The sequence below is a fragment of the Miniopterus schreibersii genome (genome assembly GCF_964146895.1).
Source record: "Miniopterus schreibersii genome assembly, chromosome: 3".
NCBI lineage: Eukaryota > Metazoa > Chordata > Mammalia > Chiroptera > Miniopteridae > Miniopterus > Miniopterus schreibersii.
This window is the reverse complement of record NC_138103.1, coordinates 2,825,623-2,844,097: the sequence shown is the minus strand read 5'-3', so window position 1 is coordinate 2,844,097 and position 18,475 is coordinate 2,825,623. Positions and strand designations below refer to the sequence as shown.

Genomic DNA, 18,475 nt, shown 5'->3' with positions numbered 1-18,475 from the left:
TATTCGTTGAGCGAGCCCTGTATGCCCAGTGCAGTGTGTGCCCTGGGATGTAATGGTGCGCAGAATTCCTGCATGATGCTTGCAATGTTCGTCAACCAGGGCACCCGGTAAGATGCGGTAACCAATAGCCCTTCAATATAGTGCCTTAAACAAGGTGGAAGGTAGGTTTTCTCCCAGGCGTCTGGCCAAAGGGACAAAGTCCAAGGCTAGTTAGGATGTCAGCGCCTGCTTCCACATGAGGGTCCAGAGTGGTCACTTCCAGTTCCCACCATCTCCCAGCCGGTGGAAGGGGCCAGGGGCCGGGGCCGGGGCCAGGGAGGTGTGTGTACACTCTTTTAAAGGAATGACCCCGCAGCACACACATCCCACTTGGCCGGAGCCCCGTCACGGCACACCAGCTGCAAGGGAGGCTGGGAAATGTGGTCTCTGCTAAAACTCAAGGCTTCTGTTACTAAAGGGAAGGATGGGTATTGGTGGAAACCCAGCAGTCTCTTCCGCAACCTGTGGACTCTGTCCTGTGGGTGATGAGGTCCTAGCAGGTGGCCTCATGCCCGACTTGGGTTTTCCCTCACTCCAGCAGCTTGCTCAGAGGGTGACGGGGGGACAGGAGCAAGCGCGCCTGTCCGACTGATATGCCTACCACCCTGTATGCCGTCTCTGGGGTCCTTGCTGCAGGCAGGAACCAGTGGGCTGGGTTCTCAGATGGAGGCCTGAGGCACCGTGAGTGCTGGGGCTGGACAGGGAGCCCCAGCTCTCACTCGCTGGTCACTCGTCCACTGTTTACACCAGGCACGTGTCTGGCATGAGCTCTAGTGACGGCCGCGCAGGTGGGCTGAGTGGGGCAGGCTCAGCGCTTGGTGCGCCCTGCGTGGCCCTGCAGAGGGAGGGGCGAGATGCCCTGCTGACGCTGGCCTCTTTGTCTCTTTCTCTTGGCCTTAGGACCCCCGGAGCAAACACAAGTTCAAGATCCACACATACTCCAGCCCCACGTTTTGTGACCACTGTGGGTCGCTGCTGTATGGACTCATCCACCAGGGGATGAAGTGTGACAGTAAGTACAGGCCCTCTGGCCGCCGGGCTGCTTCCTCAGGGCTTGGGGTCCAGGTCTGCAGCATGTGCTCCGAGTCCTGGGTGGGCTGGCATGCTGCCTATTGGATGTTGCTGATCAAGTTCCACCTCCCCTGACTCCCGGGGGGGTGGGGGGGCTAGTTGGAGCAGCCTCTGCGATGTGACCCAGAAGGGTGGGCTTGTTTTGGCCAAGCTTGGGGGTCTCAGCTGCCTAGAAGGGAAGGAGGGGACAGGAGGGGACAGGAAGGGTCCAGCCTGCCTGGTGGGGACAGAGGCCCGCCTAGCCCTGCCACCTGAGCCTTTCCCTCTCTGCCCCCAGCCTGCATGATGAACGTCCACAAGCGCTGCGTGATGAATGTCCCCAGCCTCTGCGGCACCGACCACACAGAGCGCCGTGGCCGCATCTACATCCAGGCGCACATCGAGAGGGAGGTCCTCACCGTCCTGGGTAGGTGGCCGCGTGTGTCTGGAGGGGAGGCTGTTTCCATCACGGATGCACAGGGCCCACGGGTGGCCCTGCCTCGGCTCCTGCATCTCAGCCCTTCCCTGCTGCAGGCGTCCCTGGAAACGCTCTGGGCACCTCGGGTGGCTGGAGCTCAGGGATCCTTCCTCCCCCTCCCTCCTCCGGTTCCCACTTTGGAGTGTGCAGTTCTACTTCCTCTACCGGAGAGCAGAGGAGGGACGCTGGGTGCTTTCCCAGAGGTCTCCGGTGGGGAGAACAGGGTCTTGGTGAGATACCACGGGAGGGTGCTGCACCTTGGGCAGGAGGGCAGTGTGCATCCCTGGGGCTTCCCACATATGGGAAACATTTCTTTCTTGCACCCGGCGGTGGCTGCGCTGGTCCCCGGTATACCATTCTCTCTACTCTTGGCACCTCTGAAACGCTTCCTGATGAGAAGGCGGGGTACTGCCGCCTGCCAGCGAGGTGCAGCGAGAGGGGGCTGGGGGGGGAGCGGTGGCCCTCACTCACCTGTGGGCCGTCCCAGGAGCTCCTGGCTCCCGCAGGAGCTCAGCTGCACTCACTGTTCAACACGCAGCCACATGCTGCGTGAGACCAGCGCTGGCTGCCCAGGAGTGGGTATCATGGCTCATTTTCACAATCAGGGTTTTATCACTTGGCAGTAGGAAGCTGATCGCAGAAGGGATTGATTTCGCAAAAACTGGTCTGTTTCTGAGGCTGCAGAACCGTTCAGTAGCTCCGCTGTGCTGAGCGCTGTGCTGGGAGGGGCCCTACCTGCAACCTAAGAAAGCTGAAAGATATCCCTGCAAAATATACTCCCTGCTTTAACCTGAGGGTCGTGACACCGTGGCACCTGGTGGGCATCTGCTGAATCGCTTTTTCCTTTCAAAGGAAGGCAAGCGGTGGACTTTGCCCCATTGAGACACTTGGGGATTCTGGAGAAAGCCTGCAGTCACTTGTTCAAAAGTAGCTCCTTTCCCCGCTGACTGAGCATCCTGGTGCCCAAGGGGCAAAAATGAGCCCCTGCTGCCCTCTACTGTCATATTCCAGGAGCGCAGGGCTCGGGGCTGCCGGGACCTTCCGCAGGGCGTTCGTCTCCCGTCTGCGCTGCTGGAGCTCACTGCGTGCAGCGCCCCACGCCTCGCCCGGCACCATGTCCCCAAGGTCCACCCGTAGTTCCCGCTACAAAAAAGAAGTGATAATTATGTGACGTGACAGACGGCAGCTACATACAGCATTGTCCACCTTAGATTTGCGCAGTTACATGTCGATTATTTCCCAATTAAAAACCTCCTGCGGTACTCACAGCAGCCTTGTGAAATACTTATTATGCTCATTTATGAAGCTGTGAGGCTCCGAGAAGTTAGGCTCCCAAGAGCTTATTTTATTGATAATAAAATAACTAGCTTCCCGTTTTTAATGTGTCGGTCAGTGCACAAAGCACTCACAGGCAGTATCTTTACATTTTTTCGGTAGCTGCTGAGCTAAGGAGCAGTATCCTAGCTCAGGCAGCAGGCTGGGAGAGGCACAGGCTTGGTCCTGTAGGTCTGTCCGACCCCCGGTACGATCCACTAGGTTACTACTTAGTGCAGGTCCCTGCACCCCCTCCCCGCACTGTTTGTTCCCTCTGTGGCTCAGCTACGTCGCCTCTTACGGGCATTCCCCGGGCGTCTTTGTTCCGTCTGGTGCAATCCGGTGTCCTTCAAACTCGAGGTCAGTCTCCCCCTCCGTCACACGTATGCCCTGGCCGTCCTGGTACCTGCCTACGAACATTCGTTTCCTACAGCTGCCCTGACAAAATGCCGCACACTGGCCGGCCCAGCAGAACAGATACTGTCCTCCTAGTGCCCTGGAGGCTAGAGGTCCGAACCCGAGCATGGTGAGGCTGGCTCCTTCCCGAGGCTCTGAGGGAGAGTCGCCCCTGCCCCTGTCTTCGTTTCTGGTGGCTGCCATCAGGCCGTGGTGTTCCCCAATCTCTGCCTGCGTCATCACGTGGCATTCTTTCCTGCACGTCCCTGCACCCAAATTTCCTCCTGTGAGGACACCAGCCATTGGATTAGGGACCCACCCTTACCTAGCGTGACCCCAACCTAACTTGATTACGTCTGCAAAGACTATTTCCAAATAAGGCCATATTTACAGGTGCTGGGGTTAGGACTTGAATATATCTTTTGGGGGACACAAGTCAACCCATAATGGGGAGAAGGGAGGAAAGTTGGGGCTCATTTAAAGTGAAGAGTAGAGCCTTGGCCAGTGTGGTTCAGTTGGTTGCACCCAAAGGTCACTGGTTCGAATCCCAGTCAGAGCACATGCTCAGGTTGTGGGTTTGACCCCCAGTCCAGGTGAGTGTGGGAGGCAGCCGGTCGATGTTTCTCTCTCTCCCTCTCCCTCTCCCTTCCTCTGTCACTAAAATCAATTAAAAAAAATTAAAGTGAGGAGCAGAGTATCTTTATGCTCAGAGTTCTGATCGCATTAGTTGGTAGCTACCAGCATTTTAACCACACTGTGGTTTTCTAACTGCTTTGGTACAGGATCATCCAATAGAGCCGGTTCTGTTGCCACCATGTGGAGGGGACACTCAGACTCGGTGAGGCTGAGCCGCTTGCCTGGCGTCCATGCAGCACCTGGCCTCCCGGCTGCGGGCCACGGTGCACCGGTCGCTCCTTCACCACACCGGGCACAGCCAGTCCCTGGCACGGCTTCTTGACTGATTGATGATGGAAGAAGCTGATGCTTTGACTATACATCTCTAAAAATAGGGCCAAGATGAGATTTTTGTTCAAGTGATTTATTGGGGCTGCTCATGGGGGAGAAGTGAGGACAGAGCAGGGAGAGGCCAAGCCAGAGTGTGGTGTCCGCTGAAGACGAACTTTAGCCTGGCGCCTTGGAGGTCTGGACCCGCATCCCAGCAGAGCCAGACCCCCTGTTCTGTGAGGATGGATCAGAGCTATGGGCTGAACTCTGTCTCCCCGGAGTTGTATGTTGGAGCCCCGACCCCCAGTGGAATGGTATTTGGAGATGGGGCCTTTGGGAGGTCATAGGGGCAGGGCCCTCATGACGGTGTTAGTGGCTCTATAATAATAACAGGCAGAGAGATTTCTCTCTCTGCCTGTGAGGGCAGAGCAGGAAGGCAGCCGGCTGCACGCCAGGAAGCAGGTCCTCACCAGGAACCAAACTAGCCTGCACCCCGTCCTCAGACGCCCACCCCCACAGCTGTGAGAAACACGCGTGCGTGGTTTAAGCCCCAGCCCAGGCTATTCTGTCGTAGCAGCCTGAGCTGACTAAGACAGCCAGCCTCCGCTGCAGGCTGCTGGGGTTCGAGGTGAGGGTGGCCTCAGTGTGGCTGAGGGCGATTATTGAACATGGGAGCAACTGCGAGCCAACACTCACAGCAGCCGGGAGTGAGTCCTTGGCTTGTGTGGGGGAGCTGGGTGGGGTCAGGACACCTGCTCTCCCTGTGGTCTCCCAAGCATCCTCTGGTTTCATGGTTGGGACTCTAGGTCCCTCTTCCTTCATCTCAACCAGACAGACCAGAGAACTAAAGGCTGAGTGGAACCCTCCCTGGCAGTGCCAGGCCGAGTGGCCCGCGGTGCTTGTGGCATCGCCTCCCTTCACCAGGTCTCGGAGGCACGTCCAGTGTGAGGACTCCCCACTCGCCAGCCCAGGACACTGCTGTTTGCTCTGAATGTCACATGCACTCTGCACACGTCAGCCCATCTAGAGGCCACAGGAGGTACAGGTGCTTCTGAAAGGTCTGATGATTTCCTCAGATGTCCTGTGGCTGCTGAAATCCAGCCTCCTGTCTGCTGACAGGGCAGGTCAAGGTCAGAATGGAACCCAGCCTTCTCTGCTGTCAGGGGTCTCGCAGGTCAAGGTCAGAGTGGAATCCAGCCTCCTGTCTGCTGTCAGGGATATTGCAGGTCCAGGTCAGAGTGGAACCCAGCTTCCTGTCTGCTGTCAGGGGTCTCGCAGGTCAAGGTCAGAGTATAACCCAGCCTCCTGTCTGCTGTCAGGGGTCTCGCGGGTCAAGGTCAGAATGGAACCCAGCCTTCCTATCTCGCAGGTCAAGGTCAGAGTGTAACCCAGCCTCCTGTCTGCTGTCAGGGATATTGCAGGTCAAGGTCAGAATGGAACCCAGCCTCCTGTCTGCTGTCAGGGGTCTTGCAGATCAAGGTCAGAGTATAAGCCAGCCTCCTGTCTACTGTCAGGGATATTGCAGGTCAAGGTCAGAGTGGAAATCCGATCAGTTTCCTTTAAAAGCTCATTACTGGCTCTCACTGCCGGTAGCACAGGCAGCCTGCTCTGGTGACCTCATGGTCTGTTTGGTCTCTTCCCTTTTAGTAGCCCATCCCCTGCACCCACCAATAGGATGTCGCTCATTCCATTCCCTCGGCGAGGATGCTCACCTGCGCCCTTGTTTCCTTCTCAGCTCATCCTCACCACCGGGACCCCCCCTTCTTCCCCACGGCAGACGCTCTAGTGTCCTGAACTTCAGCCGTGTTGGTTGCGGTTTTACGTTGGGTTGGGTGGTGTCTGCGTCTCCCACTAGGCCGCAAGCTCCATGGGAGCAGGCCTGTGCCTGCTTTGGCTCAGCACTTCCCCAGCACCTGGTGTGACAGGCATCACTAGATACTGCTGATACGTCTGTAGGAATGAAATACCACTTGAGGATGCCGATAGGAACCAGGACTTCACAGATGACCCCAGATCACTGCCTTCTGAAGTCAGGAGCTGAAGTTCACCAGGTCAACCATTTCATCAGTATTCTTATAGGAAAGAGACTGCAGAAAATGTTCAGGACCAGGTCCGAGGTCAACATCAAGTGTTACTGGGACTAGGACCCACCCTTTAGAGCCATGACTACCCTTGCTCCCTGAATGACGAAGGAAAGGAAAGATGGCAGTGGGGCTTGCAGAGTCGTGGGGGACCCTGTGGGCGTCATGATGCCCGGGGATGCAGGAGCAGCCGTACAACATCAGAATCCAGGTCAAAGTTGTAAAGTTCATGAAGCTGTGTCCTTACCCACATAACCCCCATGCAACCCAGCATCTCCCCGTGAACGTTGGAGCTGGCACTCCATCATTCCCAGTCCCATCTACACTGCAGCCAGCATCCAAGTTCTTTTGCATAATTATATCTTAACAAAAACTGGGCTGTTCTTAAAAAAAGTTGAAGTAGTACTTTTTTTGAGGTTTCTCTTTGGGACTTCCATTCAGAGCTCTTACCTTTATATGAGGCTGTGCAGACCTCTGTAGGCTGGAGCAGCTCCCGGAAAGACTCAGGTACTCCCCCAATTGTGGTATTTAGATCCTTTCCGAGGTCTGGCGTTCCCACATCAGAATGAGAAAGCACCAAAGAGACATAATTGACAAGGAAGACATAGCTTCTTGACAAGCTATTGGGGAAGTTGAGGACCACACCTCCCCCTACTCTAGATTCCAAGCAAGGTTTGAAAAGCACTCCTGGGAGAACTGATCCTGAAGGCCCACAGAAGAGCCTCTTGTTATTTAAAGAACTGTTCAGGGTCGGGAAGGTTCTGCCATCATGGGGGCTCTGACAAGGGGAAAGAGTACAAGAAAACCTTGAGGGCCCATCACCTCTATATCCACTTGAGTACCTTCCTTCTAAAACTAATATGGCAGAGCAAGACCAGAATAGCAGAGGTCAGACCTGCACTGTACCTGAGGGGTCAGGCGGGAGCTGGGGTAGTTTGGAGTGATTAGGTGTTTAGTGTGAGAAAGGTGGCTTGTTACAGGTCCCAGGGTAAGATGGGCTCAGCAAGCATGAGTGTTCGCTCATTCATACTCATTCATCCTCCATCCATCCATCCATCCATCCATGCATACATCCATCCGTCCGTCCGTCCGTCGGTTCATTCATTCATTCATTCATTCATTCATTCATTCATTCATTCATTCATTCACCTGTCCATCCATCCATCCATCCATCTGTCCATCCATCCATCCATCCATCTGTTCATTCATCCATCCACTCATTTATTCATCCATCCGTCCATCTGTCTGTCCATCCATTCATCCACCTGTTCATCCATCCATCCATCCATTCATTCAGGAAGGGTCTTGGATACCAGGTGGGTCCAGTGACAGTGAGATGTGGTCTCTGCCCTCAGGGAGCTCACAGCCTCCAGGGAGAGAGAGACATAGATCATTAAGTCACAATGTGACAGCAGTGTGATGGTACCGTGGGAACCCCAGAGGGGCACAGAAGCTTCTGTGAGAGGTGTGGGAGTTATCAGGGTGGGGTGTCAGAGTAAATTGGAAAAATGATGCTAACTATGCTTGTTGAGAACTTACTACATGCGGAGCACTTTACATACATCAACTCGTGAGTCACCTTAACACTCCTGCCATAAGTACTCATAGTTTCCCCATTTTACGCACGAGGAAACTGAGGCACAGAGCCAGTTAACTTTCCAGGAGTCACACGGGGAGTGTGGGTCTCAGGTCCGAGTCCAGGCAGCTGGCTCCGTGGCCCACAGTCTTACCGCAGAGCCACATTCCAGGCACGAGAGCACGGGAGCTGGAGTGGCCGGGCCATGGGAGGCTGGTGGCGCTGAGTGTGGCTTCCCTTCCTCGTGCTCTGATGGCAGCCCCTCCAGAAGCTTTCCCTCGCTCTCCCAGCCACCCAGTGTCCAAGGGAGGGGAGAATCCACCAGAACTGGGTCCTGTCCTTCCTGTGACGTGTGGCCTTGAGGAGTTCCTTCCTCTGGCTGGGGTAATTCAACAGGAATAATTCAGTTTCCAGTGTTTGCCGAGCGTGCTCGAGACGCTTGGGATACAGCAGGGGACGAGGCAAGTCTCTGCCTAGACGAACCCCACAGCCTGGGCTCTTGCCAATTCCCTGCGACCCTTGGGATCTCCTCCCGGCTTTCTTTCTTCCTTTCATCAGCCATGGGGAGTCTACTCCTTTTCAGGTTGAAATTCACTGCCCTTTGAGTTTTTTCAAGACACTGTGTTCGCAAGTCCCCTTCTCCCAAGGTGAGTTGGGGAGTTTGGAACACGGAGCCTGAGCGGCCCGAAGGCTGGTTCTGCTTGTTGCCCTTCCCCTGAGCTGACTTTCTGCTTTAAAGGGAAAGAGAAGAGGGCAGGACAAGGCAACTGTAATGGAGAAAACTCCAGGTGTGTTAATATTTCAAAATACTACTCAGCCGTGCGTCAGTGGCAGGAATAGAAAATGCTCATAAATTAGGCTGCTAGGCCCACCAGGGGGCAGTCTCTGCCTTCAAAGCTGGGCCTCCCAGAGGCGCTCTGAAGAGTTGCTCAGCCCTTGTAGACCAGGTCACCGTCCACACCGGAGGGCGTCGCAGAGAGCAGCTAAGCCCGCTCCTCACTGGGCCACTGGGGCCCAGCCAGAGGAAGGAACTCTCAAGGCCGCAGGTCACAGAAAGGACAGGACCCAGTTCTTGTGGATTCGCCCCTCCCTTGGACATTGCTGGTTAGTGTTCCCACAACCTTTTATCATGAAAAATGTGCCTCATACAGCAAAGTTGAAAGAATCTCCCGGTGAACGCCCACCTGCCCGCCCCGGATCCTGCCGCGGCGTCTGCTGTGCTTGCCTGACCCTATCGTGTACCTCGCGGTCCGTCCGTCCTCATGCTATTTTTTATACCTTCCAAAGTAAGTCTCCGTAAATGCTTCAGCGTCAACTAGAACTCAGGAGTTGTTTGCAGTTTTGGTTTGGCTTTTGAGGTAAAATGTAGCCGTGAGGCGCACACAGCGTGCGTTCGGTGGCTGTGTTTCATCAGGTGTGAGCTGCTGTGTCACAGGTTCATCCTCTTATCTGCTGTCACAGTGGCCACCAGGGCTCTGGCCAAAGCCGCGAGCACCATCCTAGGGGCCGTTCCCCTGTGTTCGAGGTGCATGCACCCCACACACCCGCGAGCTCTGGGAATGGGGCACACGGTGCCCAGGATTCCTTAGAGTACATCATGCTGAATGGTGGTTAGGTTTTTTTAAAGGAATTGCAGTGCAGTGAAATAGGCTTGTTGAAAACGCTTTGCTGTGTATTCATTGGAGAGAAAGTTCCCTGAAACCAGCTCAATAAGACACCCAGTGCTTTTGCCGTGAAGAAGCCGAGTTAAGTGGCTTGCTAAGCGCCTCTCTTGGTGCTTTGTAGCAGCGTCTGCACACCCCTGGGGCCGGCCCGGTCCCCGCCCACCCTCCCCTTGGTGCCTTTGGCTTGTGCAGTGGTCGGCGGTGCCCTGGACACTGAAGGAGACGGAGTTGATTTGAGGAGAGGGAGGTAGCCGAAGTCTTTCTACTCAGTGCTCCTCCCCTTCTTCCTGGAACGTTGAAGTCTCATAAGAATGACCAAGCCCAGACCACTGCCCAAGGCCCCCAAACCCTGGGGGGCGCTGCCAGGATCTGCCACCAGCTTGGGGGAAGTGGCCCAGCAGAATTTGTTAAAATATGTGCATATATGCACATTGTGACTCTCAGATTACCCTCTGGGAAATCTTTCCTATTGAAATAAAACACCGACATGCAAGGGAATGAACTCCATAAGAAGCATGTTTATTAATGTGTAGTTCACGTGGCAAAGAATTGGAGTTGCCTAGTTAGGATGTATGGTTTTATGGGATATTATGACACAGTTGTTGAAACCGTGACCTAAAATGGGTGTGTGGGACTTCCATGGAGCGGGTCTGGCTCTGCTTTTTGATGTGGGAACTGGTTACACAGATGCACTCATTTTGTGAAAATGTATCAAACGGTATCATTACGATTTCTATGCTTTTTATAGGTATAGTGATCTTTGTATGATGCTTTTATTATTTAAAAACTTAAATAATAAAAATTCTATAAATAATTGAAAACCAAAATGAAACATCAAAGTATCACAACTACAGCTAATGCCCTTCAGCAGGGGTTGGCAAACTATGGCTTGTGGGTCATATATGGCCCACTGCTTATTTTTATAAATAAAGTTTTATTGGCACAAGCTACATCCATTCATTTCCATATCATCTCTGGCTGCTTTGGTGATATGATGGTGAGTTCTCTGAGTGGTTGTGGCAAAGCCTGTAAGGCCTGCAAAGCCTAAGATATTTACTCTTTGGCCCTTATGAAAGCATTTGCCAACCTGTGACTCATCTCTGACGCATTATTAAGTGAGAACATTAGGTTGCATAAAAATATATCTAGTTTGATCTAATTTCAAAGAAATAGGCAGCTGCAGCAGGCACTGTGCATGTGTGAAGTCATGTTTGTATTTTTGTCAGGGTGGGAAGCAAGGAGTGGAAGCCACAGACCAGCTGTAAACCCGGGGACTGCAGGCGTGGGGAGCAGGACGCGAGAGGCTGGCGGGGAAGTGGTTGGTGTCACCTCTTTCTGTGCCTTAGGAATTGTTTCTCTGGTTGCACTAAACATATCACTGTTGTCATTTTGGGCGGAAGAGCCAGGAAATTTCTAAATAGGAAAAAGTCTTTTAAGTAAATGTTTCCACCAACCAGAGCAGTGAAACCAAGCGGCTCATCCCAGTGATAGGGTGTCTGGTACTGAGAACTGCTGGTGCTGCCCAGGTTGGGTAGAGCCGGAGCCCGGTTCTGCTGGGTGCTTCCGGGCTTTCAGTCACAAGCCTGTGTCTCAGGGCCTGCTCCCTCTCCTTCTCTCTCGCTCTCTCTTCTGCTCTCCCCACCGTGTGGCATCTGTCTCATCTCCTGAGCTGGGCCTGCCCTCTGACCCTCGCAGTGTTTGCCGTTTGATGGCTTTTGCAGCCCTTATCACAGCATCGCCCTCACCCGAGGCCCTGAGAGGGGCGCCTCCTCTCTGCCCCTGCGTGGCTGCCTACAGGAACGCCCTCACCCCACCCCGCCTTGAAGTCTGACTTCTTTGACTTACAAACTTCAGCTACCCTGGGGCCTTCCAGTTCTGTCCCCACGGTGTGGCGCCCCAGGCCTCAGGGTTTGGGGAGCCTCCTGCTTCAGAAGACGATGGCCCTGGCTGCCCTGGCTGCTCTGGGTGCTCTGTGAACCAGCAGCCTCGGCATCGCCTGGGAGCTGGCTAGAGATGCAGACTCTGGTTCCACCCGGACCTGCGCAGCCAGATCCACATTTCAGCCGGATTCCAGGGGATCTGCACGCACTTTAAAATGCCATAAAATCCCTTGCTGCAGACTGTGGCAATGGGACATGGTAATGCATCTAGTCTACCAGGTGGCAGCTTTCCTGGGCTCTGCTCCTGCAAGGGGGCTGGGGGGGCTGCCACTGGATTGCCCAGGGCGCTGTGAGCCGTCCAGCCTCACCTCGGCAACGGCACCTCAGCTGGCAGGAAGCTTTGGTATCAGTACCGCAGGGGCCAGGATCCCCTTTCCTGTGTGGCCTGAACCCACCCACGTGCCCTGGAATGACTCAGGCAGCAAGAGCCCCTGCTGACCATTCGTGTAGATGCCCCCGAGCCTCCCTTCGCTGCTTTGCTGTTGTCCCCCCCCCCCTCCCCGGGAGAAGGCATCCCTTACCCCCAGGCAGCAGCCCAGCCTGCTTTTCTTTATTAACTATAGACCAGTGGAGTCTGTGATGATCTCAGGGCTTGAGTGTGGGCTTTGGAGTCAGGTGTGGGTTTGCATCCTGGCTCCCACTTGCCCTGTGGACAAGCTGGACAAGCACCTGTTCTGTGGCCCCCACTTTCTTCCTAATGCTGGAACTGAACAGCAAGCAGACAGACAGCGATAAAGGCCCTAAAGAAGGGAAAATATAGCAGTGATGTGACTGAGGGTGGCCTCTGGGTGAGACCTGAATGATGAGCGTGAGGGAGCCACCTGCTGAAAATGCAGGGAACAGCATGCCAGGCAGAGGGAACAGCACAGGCGGAGGCCCGGAGGGAGGGGTGAGGCCGAGGGACCCCAGGTTGCTCCCTGGAGGAGGTAGTTTGGGTACAAGATGGGAGGGCGAGCCTTTATTACTATACTGCCGACAAGAACACGTGATGGCGAGGGCCAGGCCTGACTACAGCCGCGGGATTGAGGGCATCCCGACCTTCCCAGTCGCCGCGTATAATCCTGTCAACAACCCTGTGAGATGCTTGCTGGTGTCATCTCCTTGTTACAGACGAGGAAACCGAGGCAGAGAGGGAGGGTCAGTAACTTGCCCAAGTCACACAGCTGGGAAGAGGTGGAGCACCGTGCCCTGGGCGCCATCGCTCCTGCCTGGCCCTCCGTGGCGGGCTTGTGACGGCGGAGGGTAGCCGCAGCCCCTCGTCCGCCAGGCTCCTGTGAGCCGAGCCGCTGTGCCACGGCCCCTACGAGCGCCCGCGAGTCCCCCTCGGCCCCAGCCGTTAGGGTGGCTGTCCCCAGGCTGAGACGAGGAAGCAGGGGCAGGGCGGCCGCCTGCGCCCATGGATCCGTTTCCCACCCCTGCTCGCTGCTCCTCCCCGTGGGCCGCGGGGAGCCGGGGTTTGCTGGACGGAGGGTGAAGGTGATGCCGCTCCTTTTTTCAGAAAGGCAGACTTCACCCCGCAGATGCTGGCTGAGATTCCAGGCTGCGAGCAGGGGATGCAGGAGAGGCCTCCCCCCGCCGCTGCTCCTAGGCCCGGCGCCCTCTGCGTGGAAGGGAAGGCGCAGCTGGACGCCTGGGAGGCGGCGGCGGGTGGTGCCCCGCTCGAGGGTCGTGGAGAGAACCCCACAGCTGGCCTGTGGGGAGGGTGTGGCACCACCTGCTCCAGGGGTGCCGTCTGTGTTTGCTCTCGTTCTGGTCGGATTGCTTTGCCCGGCCCTTTCTGAGTTTCCTGGCTGATTTTTGCCCGTTTTGCCAAATGTAGAGTTTCCTGTTTAGTGGCGGCTCTTAGAGTGATTTGAACCCATTCTTGTGGCTCCCGTAGCTTTGATGGTTCCTTTAAGTTATAAATGCACAATGTTAGATCTTATTTCCTCAACTAGAGGCGGCACCTCTCAACTTTCTGTTTTGTACGAGGCCCAGGCATTGGCCCATGCTCTTTGACACGCGTTATATCATTAATCCCTCGGAGGTAGATGCTGATGTTGCCCCCATTCCACACGGGAAGGAGATGGAAGCTCAGAAAGGTGTCGCGACCTGGCCAAGGCCACACCACGAGGGAGTGCGGAGCTGGGATTTGAACCCAGGTCTGCCCTCCTTTGAGATGTTAGAGCTGCATTATGCTGAGTCAGTGCTGCGATCCTGCAGGGGTGCTGTGGCTTCTGGACGATAAAATGTAGAAACTTGGCCAAGGTGAGGGGGGTGGGGTGTCAGTCAGCCCGGCGGGAGCTCCTGAGAGGGGATGGCTGTTCCCGTGGACTCTGACCACCGCTCACAGCTCGCTCCCTGCTGCTGGGGCGGGTGGACACTCAGCGCAGGACGCGCGTGCAGTTAGTCCCAACCACTCTAACGCAGTCTCTTGAAAATGTGCGGAACTGTCTCTGTCTGGCCCGTGCATGATGTAACCGCCCGCCCCGGAATAGCGTGGCCTCCATCTGTCTGATCACTGTGGCCTGACAGGCTTTGTTTTCCTGGAGGGCAGGGCCGCTGTGTGGGCCCGCTGTGCAGACACCCCCTCCACTTAGGGTACCCCACCCCACACGGGGCGACAGAGCTGGAGTCCCGTTAAGAATGCAGAGCAGATGAGACGCAGGGGGCCCATAAACTTGACTGGTCCTTTAACCGTCCTTTCCGCCCCCCACAGGGCTCTTAGTGAGGGCAGAAGCTGACCGCTCCTGCCACCTCTTCAGACACCTGGTGACCGGGGCTGGGGAGACAGCTGCTTCCCGTGGCCTGTCAGACGCCTCTGAGTTGTGCTCAGCGGCCCGCTGGGCTTTGAGCAGTGCAGGGCTGGCGGTGGGGAGGGAGGAGGTGGGGGGCTGGCTGCTGTTGTGGGTCCCTCCCGCGGAGTGCGTGAGGCGAGGCGGCTGCCTGCGGTGGCCACGGGTGGCTGCTTGGGCTCTCGTGGCCCCTGGCCCTCCCTGGGTGCCTGCCCAGCTCAGAGGATGGCTCTCCACCGCGGCTTAGAGTCCGAGCTGAGAGCCTGTCTCCCTTCCCGGCCCCCCCAGTTGAGGATCAGTGATCCTTTGATTTTATTTCTTCCAGCCGAACCCATTATCTTCACCTGTAGCTTGAAAAATCCCAACCCAAGCAGCCTTTTGAACTGAGAAAAGCAAAATGACCCCAACTGCAGGACACTGTGGAGACGTCAGGGGTCACGTTCACCGAGCAGCGGAGGCTCCGGGCATCTCTGCTTCCCCCCCTTGTTTTGTGAGGCTGTGTACAGTGCAGCTGCCTTGGCACAATCATCACAGTCCTCTCTAAATGTTAATATAAGACGCACGAGAGCAAGGACCTCCTACTGTCGGGCACAGTGCTGAACTCTCCCTGTGTTAATACACTTTATCTCCATGGACCGGTGGGAAACCGAGGCCCAGGGAGCTCAACCGACTTGCCCAAGGTCGCTTGGCCAGTGAGTGGCAGAACTGCAGTTTGACCCCGGCTGCCTGAGTCTGAAGGCTGGGTCCCCAGCCTGCGGCAACCTGAGGATTTAGGGATTGAACCGGGGACTTAACTGAGGATGAGCGGCGTCCTCCAGCTGCGCAGATGCACAGCTTCAGGCTGACCCCGGCTACTCACTTCTCTGTAGCACTAGCTCCAGAGATGGCTCCCGGGCTTGCGGGCTGCGGGGCCCTAGACAGCGATGATGGGCGGGCAGATCCTGGGCTTGAAGTGCCGTCTGCAGATTCTTCCGCGGGGCACTGCCTGCTAGGTCTCCAGGGAGGGGTTGTTGACTGGGGCTTGGGGTCTGAAAGTTAGTGTGAAGGCCTGTGTCCCGGGCTTGCAGTTGGTGTGTCACGGCACCATGCTTGGTACAGCGGCAGGGACCAGACTCAGCCTCACCCACGGGCACCTCCATTGCCCTTCCCAGGTGTTCATAGCAGAGAAGGTGGAGCTGGTGGTCCTAATGGTGTTGGTGGTCAGTGCTCAACAGATGTTTGTTAAGTGCAAAAACCCAAGCAAGCAGACAGACCTTGTCTACAAGACTACACAGTGGAGAGTCCGTGTGTTGGATGGTGCCACCCCTGCCCTTCCCCAGCAGGGACAGTTTGGGGAAGGAGAAGGGATACTGGTGCTCTGTGGTCTAACTAGATCCACCTGATGACCCTATGAGATAGTGCCTTTTCCATACCCACTATTATTCTGACTTCACAGGGAGGAAAACGCAGCTCAGAGAGGTGAATTTACCTGCCCGAAGTCCCACAGCTGCTGAGCGGCAGGGCTTGAATTGGAACGTAGGTGTGACTGATTGCAAAGCTGGGCTCTCGATGCACTCGTACCTGGGGGACACGCGCTCCCTTTTAGACTTCACTCAGTCCTTCCTTCACTCATGCTTTCCGTGGTTCTCTCAGTGTCTCCATGTGGGAGGCCATCCGCCAACCCCCGAGGCTTTGTGAATGAGTGTGACCCTTGCACACGAGTACATCTCCCAGGAGAGGGAGCAGGAGAGGACTCTGCGAGGGGCCTGGGTGAGTGAGGACCCAGCCTGGAGCAGGCGCTGTGGGAGGTGCCCGCCGATGAGATGCATTCCAGCCCCCGGGCCAGGAAGGGCTTCACCGAGTCAGGGGCCAGGGGTTAGCTCTGGACCAGGGAGAGGAGGGAGAACTCAGGGCCCTGCCCGGCCCCAACTGGGTGCTTTGTCTGTTTTTAAACTGCTGAAGCCCTGGGAGCTCTCAGGTGAGTGCAGACGCCTCCCGATCGGAGAGCCCGCAGGGCCGGGTCCCCCCAGCCCCTCTGCTCTCTCCAGCCTCACCTCTCTGTCCTCCTGCCGCCATGTCTTCGTCTCTGCTCCCCCAGTGACCTGTCCTCCTCCTACACGTCCCGGTTTCGCCTTCAGCTGTCCCCTTGGGTGTCACCTTCTCCAACGGGCCACCCCGAACGTCATCCAGAGACATCCCTCCCAGCCCGTCTCTGTCCCATCCCACGTAATACAGTCTTTGTACATGACATGCATTTGTCATGTTTGTTTACTTCTTACCCGTTTCTCTGCACTGGACGGAGGGTGGGACCTGCCTCAGCTGTCCCACCGCCGTAGGCCAGAGCCTGGCAGGATGCGCCTGCCGAGCGAATGACTAGGAAGCTGGGAGAGAGGGCCTGGTGGGCGGCCGTCAGGCTGAATAAGCGCCGAGCGAAGGCCGGGCGCCAGGGACGCGGGCTTCAGCGAGCGGAGGCTGCAGGCCGGCCCCGGCAGAGCTGGGGCGCTGGGCCTCACTCGGTGGGAGGGGTGTCGGGAGCAGCCAGGATTTGACCGCGATGCTCCTGGGGGCAGTAGAAAGAAGGATGTCGGGCGGGTGGATGAGGCGACGTGCGTTTGAATTAAGGAAGCGACAACAGAGTGGACAGGTGAGAATAAACTGATGTGGAGGATCCGGGAGAGGGGGGGGTCGGACCCGGAGACGCGAGGCTCAGGAGGATGTCTGGGTGGAGGTGCGCTGAGCCGTCCGGGGAAGAGTCTAAGCAGCGCCCCCGGGGTTTCGCGTGGGCCGAGTCTGAGATGTCCGGGGTTCGGTGGGTGACTTACGTCCCGTTGTGGAGGAGGTCCAGCTCTGCAAACAGCTCAGGCGACAGCTTGGAAGCCGAAGCGCGGGGCATGTCAGGCGTGAGCGTGGCTGGGACCCTGGGAGGTGGGGCCGCTTCCTGGGAGGAAGAGGAGCAGGGAAAGGGGAGGAAACAGAGCTGCTGGGGGAGGAGGGAGCCAGCGGGGCGGGGTCCCGGGAGCCAGGGAGGGCAAGGCAGAGGGCACGAAAGCAGAGGTGGCCAGCGGTCGGATGCTGCCCACGGGTAGTGGGGAGCACAGGCTGGGACCAGGACAGCCACTGGCGCTGACGGTTAACTTAGGACCGCGCCGGATCAGTGGCATGGCGAGAGGAAGGGCCGGGCGCTGGGCGTCGGGAAAGCGGGAAGAGAGGCGCAGGTGACGCCGGAGACCCTGGCTGTGACGGGAAGGGGCCGGGGGGCAGCTGGAGGAAAAGGCACTCAGGGAGGAGCCGGAGCAGGCCCGCCGTGCGGATGGGAGGAAGGAGGGCTCAGGAGGGCGAGGGCGCGGGGAACGGGACAGGCAGTGAACAGAACAGGTCACAGGCCTGTGGTCACACGGTGAGGTGTTCAGGTCCCAGCTCTGCCGCACACAAGCGGTGGGACTCGGGGCAAGTGAGTGCGCTGCTGTGAGCCTCAGCTTCCCCACCTGGCGATGGTGAGAGCACACAGCGCCCAGCGCCCGGTGGAGGGGCGGGGGGGGGTGGGCGAGGCGGGGGAGCACGAGGCGGGGGGGGGGGGGGCAGGCAGGGTGGGAGGACCAGGGAGGGGGGGTGAGGCAGGGGGGGGGGGCGAGGCAGGGGGGGCGCGAGGCAGGGTGGAGGGGGCCAGGCAGGGTGGGGGGGCTGAGGCAGGGTGGGAGGGCCAGGGAGGGGGGGTGAGGCAGGGTGGGGGAGCCAGGCAGGGAGGAGGGGGCGAGGCAGGGTGGGGGGCGAGGCAGGGCATCCACAGGGCCCAGCCCCGGTGAGTTTTGAGTCAGTGAACCCTTACCAAGCTCCTTCCCACGCACGGTTTAGAAAAGGCCACAGGGACACACACTGACCCTCAGCCCACGCGAGGTGCCTGAGCTGAGCTCTGAAGCTCCCGTCGCACTTGCCATGGTTCCTCGTGCAGCGGGCACAGTGTCGTGCGGCCGTGTCCCCCGTCAGGTCGAGGCACCTCTGCTCCGGCCGTGGGGGTGTCGGCGCTGATCACTCACAGCTGAGTCCTCGGGGAACTGCCCTGAAGAGACTGCACCACCCGGGGTAGCCCGCACCCAGGGGTTGGTGGGTTACGGGCGGGGGCTGGGAACAAAAGCCTTCCCCCTGCCTCACCTGGGGACATGTCTGAGGACCATCGAAACCCCAGAACTCTCTAATGGACGGGGGCGGCCTTTGTGGGAACTCGTGGCCGTTTACCTGCTC

At 57.4% G+C, this 18,475-nt stretch overlaps 1 protein-coding gene across 2 annotated transcripts in view; it reads left to right on the top strand.

The window, feature by feature from the left end:
• The window catches only part of PRKCB (protein kinase C beta), a 274,237-nt gene that overhangs the window by 148,552 nt on the left and 107,210 nt on the right, over nt 1–18,475 (top strand). For both annotated transcript variants that reach the window (XM_081132525.1, XM_081132524.1), the window contains exons 4-5: nt 940–1,051; nt 1,388–1,516. In XM_081132525.1, the coding sequence (XP_080988651.1) occupies nt 940–1,051; nt 1,388–1,516 (241 nt within the window). The remainder of the gene's footprint in view (nt 1–939; nt 1,052–1,387; nt 1,517–18,475) is intronic.